Raw genomic sequence first — 19,603 nt, forward strand, 5'->3', positions numbered from 1 at the left:
ATAGAGAGAAAGGAAAATATATATATCTATATATATGACACATATATTCCAATCGTCAGTGTTTGATACATACATAAGAACATAAGAACATAAGACGTAGGAGCAGGAGTAGGTCATTTGGCCCCTCGAGCCTGCTCCACCATTCAATAAGATCATGGCTGATCTGATCTTGGCCTCAACTCCACTTCCCTGCCCACTGCCCATAACCCTTGACTCCCTGTCTATCTGTCTATCTCCACCTTAAATATATTCAATGACCCAGCCTCCACAGCTCTCCGGGGAAGAGAATTCCAAAGATTCACGACCCTCTGAGAGAAGAAATTCCTCCTCATCTACGATTTAAAAGGGTGCCCCCTTATTTTGAAATTATGCCCCCTAGTTCAGATTCCCCCATGAGGGGAAACATCCTCTCTGCATCTACCCTGTCAAGGCCCTTCAGAATCTTATATGTTTCAATAAGATCCCCTCTCAGTCTTCTAAACTCCAATGAGTATAGGCCCAATCTGCTCAACCTTTCTTCATAAGACAACCCCTTCATCTCCGGAATCAACCTTGTGAACCTTCTCTGAACATCTTTCAATGCAAGTATATCCTTCCTTAAATAAGGAGACCAGTAAGTGCTTTGGGGGCCTGGTTGGTGTCGCCAACCCTCCAGCGTTGTCCTGGAGTCTCCAGGAATTGAAGATGAATCTCCAGGACACCACTGTGGGCAACCCAGGAGAAAAATCAAAAGGACATTAAAACATTTTTTTTTTTAATTTTCTTTGAACACTTACGTTTGTTAGTTATAGAAATATTAGCGATGGGAGAAAAAGACTGACTGGCCAGTAGCGGTTGGAGGTGGGAGGAGGGTGCTGAAACCTCTGGGAATACGGCCAACCGCAGTTAGCAGCCCTCGGCCTGGCTGAGTCAGCGGCTAATGTACTGGACAGGCTCCACTGCTCATCTACACACTTCCAGTGGTGGCCCCTGTATGCTGGAGACAGGATCTTTGCATTCTCTCCCGGCCCTCCCCTCCCAACGCCCCCAACAACCTCTCTATTCTGCCCCTATCTGAGTCTGGTGGTTATTCACAAAATACAGATGGATGAGGAAGGCCTTCTTTCCCATCTTACTTCATCCATCCAAAAGAGCCCTGTCCTTGACAAATATGCTTCTTCCCCTTTCTGCTTTCAAATCTTTCGGCATTAGATAGGCAAGCTGGAAACAAAATTTTGCCTGTCGCTGTTTTGTTTTATCAAATTAGATGAATATAGAATTTAGCATGGTGAAGTTGGCATGGAGCTTTGTTTTCCAGTAAATAAGGAAAAGTGATGTAGTTCCATGTTTCTTGAACACAATGAGGGTAATTTTGACTTTGGATGATAGTGTAAAGTGGGAAATATCAAATCAGCTACCCATTATACATCTCTCCTGATTTTAATTTCTATTGAAGTCAATGAAGTATCTGATAGATAGATAGATAGAGAGATAGATAGAGAGATAGATAGAGAGATGGATAGAGAGAGAGATAGATAGATAGATAGATAGATAGAGAGAGATAGAGATAAATAGATAGATAGATAGATAGAGAGATGGATAGAGAGATAGATAGATAGATAGATAGAGAGATGGATAGAGAGATGGATAGAGAGAGAGATAGAGATAGATAGATAGAGAGATATAGAGATAGATAGATAGAGAGATAGATAGATAGAGAGATGGATAGATAGATAGATAGACAGACAGACAGACAGATAGAGAGATAGAGAGATAGATAGAGATATATATAGATGGATAGATAGATAAAGAGATAGAGATAGATAGATAGATAGAGAGATGGATAGATAGAGAGATGGATAGAGAGATAGATAGAGAGATAGATAGATAGAGAGATGGATAGATAGAGAGATGGATAGAGAGATAGATAGAGAGATAGATAGATAGATAGAGAGATGGATAGATAGAGAGATGGATAGAGAGATATAGAGATAGATAGATAGATAGATAGATAGATATAGATAAGTAGACAGAGATAGATAGAGAGATAGATAGATAGATAGATAGAGAGATGGATAGATAGAGAGATAGATAGAGAGATAGATAGAGATATATATATAGATAGATAGATAGATAGATAGAGAGATTTGATAGATAGAGAGATGGATAGATAGAGAGATAGATAGAGAGATAGATAGATAGATAGATAGAGAGATGGATAGATAGAGAGATGGATAGATAGATAGATAGATAGATAAGTAGACAGAGAGATAGATAGAGAGAGAGAGATAGATAGATAGATAGAGAGATAGATAGAGATATATAGATAGATAGATAAGTAGATAGATAGAGAGAGATAGATAGAGAGATGGATAGAGAGATAGAGAGATGGATAGATAGATAGCGAGATAGATAGAGAGAGAGATAGAGAGAGAGATAGATAGAGAGAGAGATATAGATAGAGAGCTAGATAGAGAGATAGATACAGATAGATAGATAGATAGATAGATAGAGAGATAGATATGATATATACAGATAACAATAGCTGTTACACTATACTAACTTCTCAAACTGAAACAAATGGAGTTATTTGTGAGTAACTTTTATATACCCGGTTGTTTTTTTCTTATAATCTTCTCATTTGCAGAACATAAATGGCCTGACTTGTTCTCTTCAAAATTTCCAACAAACATTCTCTCCCTAATTTGAATAGTTCAGACTAATTTACTGTCCAGAAACCAGTTGCTGGTTCCATGTATTTGAATAACTGTCAGTTGAATTGAAAAAGCACAGCCAGTCCCACATAGAACTGAATAGTTCACACAGTAGCTCGATTTTAAAATTCTCATCCTTGTTTTCAAATCCCTCCATGGTCTCGCCCCTCCCTATCTTTAGCCCCACAACCCCCACCCCCGAGATATCTGCACTCCTCTAATTCTGCTCTCTTGAGCATCCCTGATTATAATCGCTCAACCATCGGTGGCCGTGCCTTCTGTTGCCTAGGCCCTAAACTCTGGAATTCCCTGCCTAAACCTCTCAGCCTCTCTACCTCTCTTTCCTCCTTTAAGATGCTCCTTAAAACCTACCTCTTTGACCAAGCTTTTGGTCACCTGCACTAGTTTCTCCTTATGTCATTTAATACTCCTGTGAAATGCCTTGGGATGTTTTACTACATTAAAGGCGCTATATAAATACAAGTTGTTGTTGTTGTTGTTAGCTTATGTTTGAATTGTGTAGCTTGGCTCCGCCCCTAAATTCTTCAGCCTTGGAGACAAATGAACAGATATTCTTGCAAAATTTGAATTTGTATTTGTATTGTATTTCATTTTGATAAGCAGAGGAAATGGTCCCATTCAATTTATCAAAACTCTCCATAATTTCAAAAATCTCCATTAAATCTCTCCTTAACCTTGTCTGCTCAAGTAGAAGTAGTCACAGTATCTCAAATTTCTTCTTATCACTTTAGTTTCCCATCCCTGGCATCACCTTGATCACTCTACGCTATATGCTCCATATGGTTTTAATGTCCTTTCTGTAACGGAGTGCCTGATACTGCACTCAGTTCTCGAACTGTGGCATCACCAGTATTCTGTAATTTCATCATCACTTCTTTACTCTCGTGCTCCATACCACTTTTTTATAAAATGGAATATGCTGTTGGCTGTTTTTATGTTTATCTACTACAATTTGCATTTATATAGTGGGTTTCATGTAGAAAACGCACCGAGGTACTTACTTGCACCATCAGGGAATTATGTCATTGAAAATTCAGGTCTGGTATAAGAGCAGCATCAATAGAAAGTTAGGTGCCGGCAGAAAAGAATGAGTATGGGTCAATGGGTGATGCTCAGACTGGATAAGGGTTGAAAGAGATGTACCCCAAGCGTTGTTGCTGGGTTCGCTTTTGTTCTTGGTATCTGTAGATGATTTGAACTAGGGACACAATCTGGAAATTAGCTTCCAACTCAAAACTAGGAGGGTTGGCAAACATTAAATGTCTTCTGAAAATTGATATACACTGTATGTACTTCATTGGCTGTAAAGTGCTTTGGCACGACCTGAGGTTGTGAAAGGCGCTATATAAATGCAAGTCTTTCTTTCTTCCCTTTATCTATCCAATTGGTCACTTCTTCAAAAAACACTATTAATTTTTTCAAACACGGCTGATTCTTAACAGATCCATGCTGGCTATCCTTGATGAACCCACTCTCACTAATTTTGTCTTGAATTATGGATTCTAACAAGTTGCCTACAGCTGACATTAGACTAACTGGCCTATAGTTACCCGGTTTATCCATCTCTCACTTCCCGACCACTCTCTGGTCTCATCGCGCAAATTGTATATTTTGGAAGGATTGAAAAATTGTAACCAGAGTCTCTGCTAGTTTCCCTTTGACTTCTTCCCACGGCCGAGGACACCTACCATCAGTGCCCAGTGACTTATCCACCTTAAGTACTGCAAATTTATTCAAACGCAACTCCTTTTCTACAATCAGCTCCGTCACTGATTGATGTGGGCGGGGGTTAAAATGGTGGCCGGGCAGTCACCACTGCCTTCCCGCTGCCCACGATCTTAACCCCCGGGAACCAGCCCACCACACCTCATGAATATTGAAACATCGGGATATGCTGAAGTAACTTGGACCCCAATGCATTTTTAACCTTCAAATGCATGGATCGCGCAGATTCTCAGAGTTGCCAGCTAAAGCAGCTGGGCAGCAGGATCGGGCCAGCTGAGGCCAGGTCAGCATTCATTTCAACCTTTCTGTCGCTTACCTCGCAGGGGGCCATTTCCTCGCCCGCTCCCACTCACCGGCTGAGCCCCGGGTTTTAAAATCACCAGGGCCTCATGCTGGGTAGGGCCGGAGGCATCAGCGCCTGCTTCTCCCCCTCACCCACCCCACCGCCCCACCCCCACCCAACCACACTTGCGATTCCTTCCCTTCAGGTTAAAATCGGGGTTTAGGTGTCCGGAATAGAAAGTGTTTCCCAATCCTAACATCCCTCAACTTGATAAAAAAAATTCTATGTTTCCAGCCTGGAAAACACTGGCATAGAAATTCGATGACGTCGGGCTATTTTTCGGGTGCTAAACAGGGGCCTAAGCCTTCAATATGGCGTGCAGGATGTGCACGCTCATTACAAGCTGGAAGTGTGCTCTGTTGGTGCAGGCAAAATAATCAGGTGTCCTGAAACAGGCATTAGGCAATGAGCCTGTTTAAGGCTGCTGGAGCCCAGTTCGAGCCGGCCTGCTGGTGTGAACAAATTTATAGGCCATAGTGGTTTTGTTTAAAATCACACACGAAAGGTAAGCATTATATATACTTTAATGCATCCATCTGCTTTTCAGACTATGTAGGTTAGGCACAGTTCAGGCATAATCATAACCACTTTATATGTAAACATTTAGAGAACACAATTGTGACGAATAAGTTAGCATCTTCAACAGAACGAAAAACACAAGTGTCTTGTCTATCGTGTAAATGTTTTGTTACACACAGCAACGTGTGACTAACTCGTGTACAGCATTTCCATCAGCAAAGCATTCATTTGGACGTTTCCGATCAGTGGTCGAAAAAACAATTGTGTGATGACGGGTGCGTTGATGCTCTTTAAGGACGTCAGTGCGAGCAGTATCTGGCTGAAGCGAGTTGTGTCCTGAAGGTGAACAGAGTGGGTGTATTCAGTGAGGGCTCGTTCAGCCTCCTGCTGCAGACACAAGATGTATTGTGGAAAGTGCAGCCCCGATACATCTGCGGAACAAAACAGAAAAACATTAGGGCACTTGATTAGAGACGATAATCGGGCTGCATTTGCAAAATCCTGATAGATTTAAGCTAGGGTAAGATTTTATGCAAATTCCTGAGTTATTTGTGTCATAGGCTTTCATTAAAATAACTACTTCTCTCTGTCGAGCTTAGCACATTTCCCAATAGGGATATTACAAAAAGCCAGTCTTGCAACATGACGATCTCTTTGGAACATCCATCACTTCATCTGACTCAGAAACAAATCAAATGTCTTTAAAATTCTAGGATTTTAATCTCATACTTGCATTTCATTCCCATACAGACTAAAGGAAAGACTTGTATTTATATAATCGCCCTCCATGACCTCAGGACACTTTACAGCACATTAAATACTTTTGAAGTGTAGTCACTGTTGTAATGTAGGAAACGCAGCAGCCGATTTGTGCACAGCAAGCTCACACAAACAGCCATTAAATGAATGATCAGATAGCCTGTTTCAGTGATGTTGGCTGAAAGATAAATATTGACCATGACACCGGGGGAACTTGCCTGCTCTTCATCAAATAGTGCCATGGGATCTTTTACGTACACCTCAGAGGGCAGACGGGGCCTCGGTTTAACATTTCATCTGAAAGATGGCACATCTGACAGTGCAGCACTCTCTCAGTGCTGCACTGAAAAGTATCAGCTCAGATTTTGTGCTTAATTCTCTGGAGTGGGACTTGAATCCATAACCTTTGGACTCAGGGGTAAGAGTGCTACCCACTTTTTAAAAATTACTTTATTGAACATTAAGAACATTTACAACATCATGATCATTTCATTGTATGATACAAATCAATTCTGCCTCTCTGCACAGCCATTCCGCCACCACATTTTAACATCAAAACCTGAAGTTTAATTTGTCCCCTGTAACATATATTAATCGATTGTACTTTAAAAATTGGTTGTAAAATACTGTCCTTAAATTCCTTTCTGAATAAAACATCCACAGAGCCTTATAATGATCTTTTAGCTTATATTTAAAATATTATTTTAGATTGATTCTCCTCCCCTTAAAAAACAGAGCATTCCTTCTTTGCCCAATCACGAATCTAGCCAAACTGAACATTAAATTAAATTGCCGCTCCGCTAGACTCGGGCAGACTCTCCTGCAATTCCCATCTCAAAATTGAGTCCCACGGGATTCCCATTCTTGATCTTCGGTCCCCACCCAGCAAAAAAGCTTCACACAACTGTCGAACATAGTACTTAAAGTCATTTAACTGCCGACATAACACCAGTAAATGGGACAGAGTCTCATCCCGTGTCCCACACATTGGGCAAGTTGCCGCCTCCACTCGTCCAATCTTGCACAAGACCATCATGGTAAAAATCCGGTTATGAGCCAATTTGAAATCCAGTTCAATCCATTCTGGGCATTTAAAATTCGCCCACACTCCCTTCCAAATCCTGTTGAAGTCCAGCTGTGGGTATATACTCTGCCAAAACTCCTGACCAGCAGGTGTCTTGAATCTTCATTCTCTGAATACCTCATAGAAATCTCGAGTATTACAGTTGTCCAGTACAAAGCTTGGAAAAGCAGGATGCATTTTACTTCCTTTGGAGATTTCTGCATTTATTTCTTCCATCCAATCCTGTGGCATTGCCCTCACAATCTTCTCATACATGACTCCTATTGCTTTTTCCTCTACCTCCTGATCCTCCTCCCACACCATGTCCCTTACTATCGCTTCCGACAACCAACTTGGAATTACCTCGTATAATACATCTTTCACAGATATAATCCCAGCTTTTATAAAAGCTTGATTAAATAAAACCTCTCCTTCGATGTTGACCCACCTGTTCAAAAATAAGGGCTGTTCTAAAAATTCCTCAGCCCCCTTGGGCATAAACTGCACACTCTTTAAAAATTGGGTCCCAGTCTATACAACCCCCTTACAAAACCTAGGGAGAAGTTTAATCGATTTCAAAAACATATTATTGTATTCCATATACAATATCCCCTGCCCTCCTATCCCACTTCGTTTTAAAAAAAATGCTCAAAACAACTCTTCCAAAAACTTGTATTTGACTTCTGAAGAAATCTCTTCACCCATTTGATTCTAAAGGATTTCTTTTTCAAATCAATATCTGGGAAATTGAGTCCTCCCTGATTTCTCCGTCCAATGATGGTATTGTAAGCCACCAAGGCTGGTTTCCCTTCCCATAAAAACCTCACACAAGCCTCTCGGATGGACTTTTCCGCCCACTCAGGAATATCCTCCACCGTCAATAAGTACCATAGCTTAGATAGCATGAGAGCAGACACCACTGTCGCTCTTCCTTGCACTTTCAACCACCTTTTTTCCCATCTTCCCAAAATCTTTTTGATTTTTATAACCTTCGGTTCCCAATTTAATCGATCCACTTCATCCCTGTCTTTCTTGCACCCCATATGCACCCCCAGAACTTCCAAAACCTCCACCACCTTAAAGGGACATTCCCCCAACCATTCCCCCCTACCCCTCCCTGCAACCAGGCATTGGGACTTACTATAATTCACTTTGGCTCCTGAAGCCCTACAATATTCCTCCACTACATCCATAGCTTTCCTCACTGACTCCCCATTTCTCAATGTTAAGGTTGTGTCATCTGCATATTGGTGTATCACCGACACCAGCCCAGAACTGGGGACCACAATCCCAACTACACCTTGTTTCTTTCGCATCATGTAACCTAGTGGTTCTGCTACCAATGTGTACAACAATGGGGACAGGGGACAACCCTGTCTCACTGATCTCTGTATCGGAAAATACTTGGATAAAAAACTATTACATTTAACACAGCTAAATATGTTTGAATAAAAAATCCTTATCCACTGAATGAAATTTTCCTGGAAACCAAATGCTTTCAAAACCTTCAATAAAAACTCATGAGAGACCCTATCAAAGGCTTTCTCTTGATCTATCTTCTTTAATACATAAGCCTCCCTCCCACTCTCTTCCATGAGCTCTATCGCATCTCGGATTGAGACCACAGAGTCTGTGATGTCCCGGCCTATGACTCCATAGGACTGAAAGAGCCAAACTATCTCCGGTAACACCTCCTTCAAACGATTTGCCATAACCCTCACCAAGATCTTATAATCCACATTTACTAATGTGATGGGCCTCCAATTCTTCAGATCCCGTCTATCCCCTTTATTTTTATATTAGCTAAGCTTATGATACCTCTCCTCATAGATGGGGCCAGGCTTCCCTCAATTTTAATTTCCTTAAAAACTTCTAAGAGCAATGAACTTAAAATCTCGAAAAATTCTTTATAAAATTCTGCACTTAGTCCATCGGACCCTGGGCTTTTCCCCCCCTTCATTCCACTTATTGCTACTTTTATTTCCGCTAATCCTACTTCTTTGTCACACATGCTTCTCTCATCCTCCTTTAAACCCTCTTCAATAAAATGGAAATGTCTTCTTTTGTATATAACTCTTGATAAAAGCTGCTAGCCGCCTCTAAAATCTCCCCACTTTCATGAATGATTTCTCCCCAACCTTCAACTCTTCAATTAACGATAATCTCTGTTGCAGCTTCTCTTGCTCTAGAAAATATCTAGTGCATCTTTCGCCCTCCAATGCATCTCTAGCCTTTGCATGGAGAATGGCCCCCTTGCATTTTTCAGCTTGCAATAATTCCCACTCTTCCTTTAGCACCCGGAACTTAGTCTCAGCTCCCTTATCCCCTCCGTCAACTGCCTTACAGACATCCGTAAACCTTTTGTTTATATTCTCTTCCCGATGCCGGTTAGCTGCCGCCCTCTTTTTCCCATAACGTACCGAAAAAACTTTTACCTCATATTTGAAATTGTCCCACCAAACTCTTCTTTCTTTCAAGAACAAAGGTTCCTTCTGAGCATTCTTTATTATATTTATAATCCCTTCTTTCTAAGCAATTTCTTTCAGGTATTGATTGTTTAAAATCCACACCCCTGAACCGATCTTAACTCTGCTGTACCTAATTCTAAGAACCAAAGCCGAGTGATCACTAAAAAATACTTTTTTATAATAAATCTCCATCACCTCAGAACTTAACCCTTCCCACATTAACACAAAATCTATTCGGCTCTGTTTTAAAACATCACCCACCCAACCTGCTCTGGAGAACTCCCTTTTTATGGGGTTCCGGTCCCTCCATAAGTCTCTCAAATTTAAATTTGCCATCATTTTTACAATCATCCCTCTGGAGTTATCATCCTTAAAGGTCATCTGGGCTGAAATGTCCATCCGAGATAAAAGTACATTAAAATCCCCCACTATACAAAGATTTTCCACCTCTGCCACTTCAGTGAATAACCCCCGAAAAAACTCGCAACGCTTGCAATTTTCATTCGGTGCATAGATATTAAAGAGTTCGCAATTAAATCCCTCCATTTTTACCCTTAGCCGTAAAAATCTCCCCTCAGTGTCCTTGTCTACCAAGGCAACGTTCTCTTTTATGGATGGACTCACCAAAACAGCCACCCCTCTACGGTTATTGTTTGCACAACTTGCAAACACCTCGCCCTTCCAAACCTTCTGAACTCTTTCTAGGATATCCTCATCCCAAAAGGTTTCTTGGAGACACAACAAGTCCGAACATTTAAAACCCTGCAACAACTGCTGCAATTTCTTCTCACCCCTCAGTCCATTCACATTAATCGAGACCAATGTAATCATGGCTCCAAAGAAGGGAAGTATGCCTAATAATCTCCCCATCATTTAATCTCTGGCTCTTCCCTCCTCTCATGCTCCTTCTCAACTTTTCGGGCAGCTGTTGCTTTTTCCTGCAGCCTCCGACTCTTATTCACCTCCTGTTTAAACTTTCCCTGCTGTTTCAGCCTCTTCCTTGCATTAAGTTTGGGCCCAGGAGCTGCCTCTCCTCCCTCCTTCTGCCCCTCACTAACCTTTCCCTTTCCACATGATGCCACCCCATCCCCGACTTCCATATCTCTGTCCCCCTCTAATTCCTCACACTCAAGCTCTTCTGCAACCCCCTGTGCCTGCTCCCCGTCAGATACATAATCCTGCTCCCCGTCAGATACTTCATCTCCCCTAGAGAGTCTTCCTGCTATCTCAGTTTCTCCCACTGTGCCGCTCCCTTTGACCACATCTCCACCTCTGACCCTTGCACCCTGTTCCCTCTCTCCATGGGACAATGGCGCACCTAAATTGTTCCCCTCTGGCGTCTCTATCTCGCTGATCCCATCCTGTTGTCCCTTTAAGGCTCCTGCCTTTTGCACCCTCTCCCCGTCCTGCCCCCTCCCGCTCACCAAGATATCCGACTCCCTGCCTCTCCCCGGAGCACCCACATCCACCACACACCCCGCTCCCGCCTCCTCTCCCCCCGCAGACACCAGACTCCCCAGGGGGATCCGAACCGCACTAAGGCTCGAGTCTGCACTCGACCCTCGCTGCCCGCTGCTGTCTTTGTTCCCCTCCACAGCACTCGGCCTGTTTTCCGCCATCTCCATCCCGTTCTCTGCTCCGCCATCCTCTGCCTCTTCCTGTGCTCCTTTCTCCTTCATTTCACCGGCTGTGTCCTCTGACTGCACCGCTCCTCCGGCCATTCCATTCTCATCTCCTGCTCCTTCTCCCATCTCCTCATCACTCATATCGCTCCCTTCTGCCACACACTCACAGCGGGTGGGGCCTTTGTGACACACCCCACAGCTCTTTGTCTTGCAGCTCCGAGCAATGTGTCCCGACTCACCACAATTGCAACAATACAGGTCTGGACAGTTTCTTACGAGATGGTCATATCCAAGACAATAATAGCATACCTTTACTTGGTTATCATGCAGCGCACGAAAGTACTGCACTCCTTCCAGTGTCTCGAACTTCATACTGTACGGCAATGATCTCACCCCCTCTGGGAACTGTACCTTTACATACCGGGTTCCGCCTGCTACCCGTGTTCCCGGCTAGTACCTCCTCTTTATTGCAGAACAGATTTTAATGTCCCACGACTCCAACTTTTTGCTTAGCACTTTGTCTTCAGTGTAAACTGGCAAGTTTAAAAATGAAACCACCACCTCCTCTGAATATAGCAGAGTCACCTCCAAGAATTTCTCACCAACTTTCAGACTGAGTAACAGTCTTTCCACCTCCTCACGGCCACTGACCGTCACCTCGAATCCCACATTCGGTTTTGGTCGGCAGGCAAAGCAGCTTCCCTCGCCACAGTCCTCATGAACTGCCTGGATAATATCCCAAGCTCGAATCTTCTTATCCTCACACTGCACCACCACCGTGTTTTCTTTACCAAACCTCCTGGGGTCCCGGACCAAATCTTTGGGCCTTTATTTTTCCTTTCCCACCACAGTTTCTTCCCTAATTAAATTCCTCTTGGCAACATTGTCCTCTGAGGGGCCCGGCACTCCAGACCCCTCAGCAGCCATCTGGCTGTTTTTGTGGGCCAAAAAGGCCCTAAAACCTGAAAACAAAACCCCAAAACCCACCACCAACTTTTTACAAAGCTCCCTCCAATTCCCTGCTGCAATCAGGCAACCAGTAACACCTGGCTCACTCCTAGCCCCTCCCACCTAGAGAGTGCTACCCACTGAGCCACAGCTGGTACAAATAGACCCCATCCCTGGAATACAAAAAGAAATATCCTTAGACTGACTCCTCAAACTGTCCTAGGGAAACCTGTGGAGACAGACTGAGCTTCCAGTTTTTTTTATATGTTTATGGGATGTGGGCGTCGCTGGCAAGGCCAGCATTTATTGCCCATCCCTAATTGCTCTTGAGAAGGTGGGGGAGCCTTCTTGAACCGCTGCAGTCCGCGTGGTGAAGGTACTTCCACAGTGCTGTTAGGTAGGGCGTTCCAGGATTTTGACCCTGTGACGATGAAGGATCGGCGATATACTTCTAAGTCAGGATAGTGTGTGACTTGGAGGGGAACTTGGAGATGGTGGTGTTCCCATGCATCTGCTGCCCTTGTCCTTCTAGGTGGAAGAGGTCGCGGGTTTGGGAAGTGCTGCCGAAGAAGCCTTGGCGAGTTGCTGCAGTGCATCTTGTAGATGGTACACACTGCAGCCATGGTATGCTGGCGGTGGAAGGAGTGAATGTTTAAGGTGGTGGTTGGGTTGCCAATCAAGCAGGCTGCTTTGTCCTCGATGGTGTCGAGCTTCTTGAGTGTTGGAGCTGCACTCATCCAGGCAAGTGGAGAGTATTCCATCACGCTCCTTACTTGTGCCTTGAGTCTGTAGTCACATATAGGCCAGACAAGGTAAGGACGGCAGATTTCCTTCCCTAAAGGACATTAGTGAACCAGATGGGTTTTTACGAAAATCCGATAGTTTCATGGTTACCATTACTGATACTAGCTTTTTATTACTGATTACCATTATGAGGGAAGGAGTTCCTTAGCATGCTAGGGGCAGCCAAGCTGTAAATATGTTGCTTGTAAATGCAGTAACAAAATACCTCCCACCACTGATCAAATTCAAAGGATGTTATCCACATCTAATTCTTCCTCAGAATCATAGTCGCCCCTCCCTTGACCTGCACTCACCATACCTGCTCATCCAGGTCTTTCCATTAAAAGTGTAAAAGAGACACCTTTATTTCTGAGGTAAAAGTCCATTATAGTCAAAAATTTACCTCTTCCAGTGTGCATTTCTCACCTTATCTAGAACATTCCACATAGTCCCATACCTGGGTAGGGAAAACTTTTTATTTTAAAGGAAATTTTTTCTAGGTTTTGGAATGTGAGAGAACACTTATTAGGTTGATATAAATGTAGGCTATTTAATAATTTAGATTTCAATCCACCAACAATCCTATTTATAGAAGGCACGTGTCTCCACTGGGAGTGGAATCAAAAACCATAGAGAGTTTAACTCAGAAAAAACTTTCATTCCAAGGGAATCATTTCCATCTTTCCTTCCCACCCCCAGGAAATGGGTATAACATCCCATCTACATAAGTTCACATTTATCTTGGCTGACAATTATTGGCTTTAATCTCATAATTTTATCAAGGTTTAATGTAGTGTTTCATCTAATCAAGGACCAAATAAAGGCAGAAAAACCTTGATTAGTGTCAAAACAACTGTGTGAGAGCAGGATCCCCTCCAATTTACCCTAGTTGCATCTGACACCTCCACTTCCTGCAGAAAGGCCTTGGCTGAATCAGTTAAATTATTCATACGGGAAAGAATATCTTCAAGATAAAGTTAGACAGTATTATTGGTTATATAACTTGATTACAAGCACACTAAAAACCAAATGCAGTGTGATATATCCTTGAATGGAACAAATATTCCCAGTAGCACAACAGACTGCGCCCAATAAGTTACATATTAATTATACCTGAAGGATCAATCAACAAGAGGAGGGACTGTTACATGCCACTTACTAAAACTCCATTTTCGAGACTCAATCCTTCATTAACCTGAGTGACAAATTATTCCCTCAAAATCCACACTCGCTGGTGGTTCAGTTAACCATCAGTTAAACCATGTTATTACTGACACACATTTATGTTTTTTTAGCTACCAGTAGTCTTGAAATCAATAGTTTGGTTTTATATCCCAGCGCTGATTTTTTTTAAAAAAGCTGGATTACCCTGGTAATGAAAAATCCAGGGAAAAGGAGAGTGAGGGCTCTTGGGGAAAGAATAATACTCCTCTTCGAAAGTTCGGTGCAGGTGAGGAATCACCCTACAGGTGAGGGATCACTCTACAGGTGACGGATCACTCTACAGGTGAGGGATCACTCTACAGGTGTGGGATCACTACAGGTGTGGGATCACACTACAGGTGTGGGATCACCCTACAGGTGTGGGATCACCCTACAGGTGTGGGATCACCCTACAGGTGTGGGATCACTCTACAGGTGTGGGATCACACTACAGGCGTGGGATCACTCTACAGGTGAGGGATCACTCTACAGGTGAGGGATCACTCTACAGGTGTGGGATCACACTACAGGTGTGGGATCACCCTACAGGTGTGGGATCACTCTACAGGTGAGGGATCACTCTACAGGTGAGGGATCACTCTACAGGTGTGGGATCACACTACAGGTGTGGGATCACTCTAGAGGTGAGGGATCACTCTACAGGTGTGGGATCACACTACAGGAGTGGGATCACTCTAGAGGTGAGGGGTCACTACAGGTGTGGGATCACTCTACAAGTGTGGGATCACACTACAGGTGTGGGATCACACTACAGGTGTGGGATCACTCTAGAGGTGAGGGATCACTGTACAGGTGAGGGATCACTGTACAGGTGAGGGATCACTCTACAGGTGTGGGATCACTCTACAGGTGTGGGATCACTCTAAAGGTGTGGGATCACTACAGGTGAGGGATCACTCTACAGGTGTGGGATCACTCTACAGGTGTGGGATCACTCTACAGGTGTGGGATCATTCTAGAGGTGAGGGATCACTCTACAGGCGAGGGATCACTCTACAGTTGAGGGATCACTCTACAGGTGTGGGATCACTCTACAGGTGTGGGATCACTCTACAGGTGAGGGATCACTCTACAGGTGTGGAATCACTCTACAGGTGAGGGATCACTTTACAGGTGTGGGATCACTCTACAGGTGTGGGATCAATCTATAGGCGAGGGATCACTCTAGAGGTGTGGAATCATACTACAGGTGCGGGATCAATCGACAGGTGAGGAGTCATTTTACAGGCGAATGATCATTCTACAGGTGTGAAATCACTACAGCTGTGGGAGCATTCTACATGTGAGGGATCACTCTACAGGTGTGGGATCACACTACAGGTGTGGGATCACACTACAGGTGTGGGATCACTCTAGAGGTGAGGGATCACTGTACAGGTGAGGGATCACTGTACAGGTGAGGGATCACTCTACAGGTGTGGGATCACTCTACAGGTGAGGGATCACTCTACAGGTGAGGGATCACTCTACAGGTGTGGGATCACTCTACAGGTGTGGGATCACTACAGGTGTGGGATCACTCTACAGGTGTGGGATCACTCTACAGGTGAGGGATCACCCTACAGGTGAGGGATCACTCTACAGTTGAGGGATCACTCTACAGGTGTGGGATCACTCTACAGGTGTGGGATCACTCTACAGGTGAGGGATCACTTTACAGGTGTGGGATCAATCTATAGGTGAGGGATCACTCTACAGGTGTGGGATCACACTACAGGCGTGGGATCACTCTACAGGTGAGGGATCACTACAGGTGAGGGATCACTCTACAGGTGAGGGATCACTCTACAGGTGCGGGATCACTCTAGAGGTGAGGGGTCACTACAGGTGAGGGATCACTAGAGGTGAGGGATCACTGTACAGGTGAGGGATCACGCTACAGGTGTGGGATCACTCTACAGGTGTGGGATCACTCTAAAGGTGTGGGATCACTCTACAGGTGAGGGATCACTACAGGTGAGGGATCACTCTACAGGTGTGGGATCACTCTACAGTTGTGGGATCACGCTACAGGTGTGGGATCACTCTACAGGTGTGGGATCATTCTACAGGTGAGGGATCACTCTACAGGTGAGGGATCACTCTACAGTTGAGGGATCACTCTACAGGTGTGGGATCACTCTACAGGTGTGGGATCAATCTATAGGCGAGGGATCACTCTAGAGGTGTGGAATCATACTACAGGTGAGGGATCACTCTACAGGTGAGGAGTCATTTTACAGGCGAATGATCATTCTACAGGTGTGAAATCACTACAGCTGTGGGATCATTCTACATGTGAGGGATCACTCTACAGGTGTGGGATCACACTACAGGTGTGGGATCACTCTAGAGGTGAGGGATCACTGTACAGGTGAGGGATCACTCTACAGGTGTGGGATCACACTACAGGTGAGGGATGGCCCTAAAGGTGAGAGATCACTGTACAGATGAGGGATCACTCTACAGGTGAGGGATCACTCTACAGGTGAAGGTTCACTCTACAGGTGAGTGGTCACTCTATAGATGGGGGTTAGTCTACAGGTGTTGGACCATTCTATATGTGTGGGAATAATCTACAGGTGAGGGATCACTACAGGTGAGGGATCACTCTACATGTGTGGGATCACGCTACAGGCGAGGGATCACAATACAGGTGAGGGTTCACTCTTCAGGTGAGAGATCAATCCAAAGGTGAGTGATCATTCTATAGATGTGGGATCACTCTACAGGTGAGGGATCATGCAACAGATGTGGGATCCCTCTACAGGTGTAAGATCACTCTACCGTTGTGGGTTCATTCTACAGGTGAGTGATCACCCGACATGTATGGGATCACTCTACAGGTGAGGGATCATGTAACACATGTGGGATCACTCTACAGGTGTGAGATCACTGTACTATTGTGGGTTTATACTACAGGTGAGGGATCATTCTACAGGTGTGGGATCATTCTACAGGTGAGGGGTCACTCCACAGGTGAGGGATCACTCTACAGGTGTGGGATCATACTAAAGGTGTGGGATCATTCTGCAGTTGAGGGATCACACTACAGGTGAGGGAACATTCTACAGGTGTAGGATCACTCTACAAGTGTGAGATCACTTTACTGGTGAGGGATCACTCTACAGGTGAGGGATCCCTCTACATGTGAGGGATCACTCTACAGGTGCTGGATTGCTCTTCTGGTGTGGGATCACTCAATAGGTGAGGGATCACACTACAGGTGAGGGATCTCTCTACAGGTGAGGATCACTCTACAGGTGATGCATCACTGTAGCATTGTGGGATCATGCTATAGATGTGGGATCACTCTACAGGTGAGGGATCCCTCTATAAGTGAGGGATCACTCTACAGGTGAGGGATCACATTATAATGTGGGATCACTCTACAGGTGTGAGATCACTCTACAGGTGAGGGATCTTCCTAAAGGTGTGGGATCACTCTACAGGTGTGGGATCACTCTACAGGTGAGGGATCACACTACAGGTGAGGGATCACTCTACAGGTGAGGGATCACTCTACAGGTGAGGGATCACGTTACAGGTGTGGGATCACTCTACAGGTGTGGGATCACTCTACAGGTGAGGGGTCACTTTACAGTTGTGGGATCACTCTACAGGTGTGGGATCAATCTATAGGTGAGGGATGGCCCTAAAGGTGAGGAGTCATTTTACAGGCGAAGGATCATTCTACAGGTGTGAAATCACTCTACAGCTGTGGGATCATTCTACATGTGAGGGATCACTCTACAGCTGTGGGATCACTCTACAAGTGAGGAGTCACTCTGCAGGTGAGGGATCACTCTAAAGCTGTGGGATGATTCTACATGTGAGGGATCACTCTACAGGCGAGGGATCATTCTACAGCTGAGGGATCACTCTACAGGTGAGGGATCATGTAACACATGTGGGATCACTCTACAGGTGTGAGATCACTGTACTATTGTGGGTTTAGACTACAGGTGAGGGATCATTCTACAGGTGTGGGATCATTCTACAGGTGAGGGGTCACACCACAGGTGAGGGGTCACTCCACAGGTGAGGGATCACTCTACAGGTGTGGGATCATTCTACAGGTGTGGGATCATTCTGCAGTTGAGGGATCACACTACAGGTGAGGGAACATTCTACAGGTGTAGGATCACTCTACAAGTGTGAGATCACTTTACTGGTGAGGGATCACTCTACAGGTGAGGGATCCCTCTACATGTGAGGGATCACTCTACAGGTGCTGGATTGCTCTTCTGGTGTGGGATCACTTGATAGGTGAGGGATCACACTACAGGTGAGGGATCTCTCTACAGGTGAGGACCACTCTACAGGTGATGCATCACTGTAGCATTGTGGGATCATTTTATAGATGAGGGATCACTCTACAGGTGTGAGATCACTCTACAGGTGAGGGATCTTCCTAAAGGTGTGGGATCACTCTACAGGTGTGGGATCACTCTACAGGTGTTAATCACTCTACAGGTGTGGGATCACTCTACAGGTGAGGGATCACTCTACAGTTGAGGGATCACTACAGGTGTGGGATCACTCTACAGGCGAGGGATCACTCTACAGTTGAGGGATCACTCTACAGGTGTGGGATCACTCTACAGGTGTGGGATCACTCTACAGGTGTGGGATCACTCTACAGGTGAGGGATCACTCTACAGGTGTGGAATCACTCTACAGGTGAGGGATCACTTTACAGGTGTGGGATCACTCTACAGGTGTGGAATCACACTACAGGTGAGGGATTGCCCTAAAGGTGAGGAGTCATTTTACAGGCGAATGATCATTCTACAGGTGTGAAATCACTCTACAGCTGTGGGATCATTCTACATGTGAGGGATCACTCTACAGGTGTGGGATCACACTACAGGTGTGGGATCACTCTAGAGGTGAGGGATCACTGTACAGGTGAGGGATCACTCTACAGGTGAGGGATCACTCTACAGGTGTGGGATCACTCTACAGGTGTGGGATCATTCTACAGGTGTGGGATCACTCTACAGGTGTGGGATCACTCTAAAGTTGTGGGATCACTCTACAGGTGAGGGATCACTCTATAGGTGTGGGATCATTCTACAGGTGTGGGATCACTCTACAGGTGAGGGATCACTCTACAGGTGAGGGATCACTCTACAGGTGAGGGATCACTCTACAGTTGAGGTATCACTACAGGTGTGGGTTCACTCTACAGGTGTGGGATCACTCTACAGGTGAGGGATCACTTTACAGGTGTGGGATCAATCTATAGGTGAGGGATGGCCCTAAAGGTGAGAGATCACTGTACAGATGAGGGATCACTCTACAGGTGAGGGATCACTCTACAGGTGAAGGTTCACTCTACAGGTGAGTGGTCACTCTATAGATGGGGGTTAGTCTACAGGTGTTGGACCATTCTATATGTGTGGGAATAATCTACAGGTGAGGGATCACTACAGGTGAGGGATCACTCT

General features: G+C 44.7%; 1 protein-coding gene across 1 annotated transcript in view; it reads right to left on the reverse strand.

Annotated features, from left to right (window-relative positions):
* Positions 1-5,306: 5,306 nt before the first annotated feature.
* LOC147124955 (nuclear receptor subfamily 0 group B member 1-like) overlaps positions 5,307-19,603 on the reverse strand; it is a 176,236-nt gene continuing 161,939 nt past the window's right edge. Inside the window, exon 2 of the mRNA XM_085995242.1 lies at positions 5,307-5,732. Within this exon, the coding sequence (XP_085851368.1) occupies positions 5,491-5,732 (242 nt within the window). The 3' untranslated portion in view covers positions 5,307-5,490. The remainder of the gene's footprint in view (positions 5,733-19,603) is intronic.

Source organism: Somniosus microcephalus, chromosome 1 (genome assembly GCF_052327205.1).
Source record: "Somniosus microcephalus isolate GS21.2 chromosome 1, FLI_Smic_1.0, whole genome shotgun sequence".
Taxonomy (NCBI): Eukaryota; Metazoa; Chordata; class Chondrichthyes; order Squaliformes; family Somniosidae; genus Somniosus; species Somniosus microcephalus.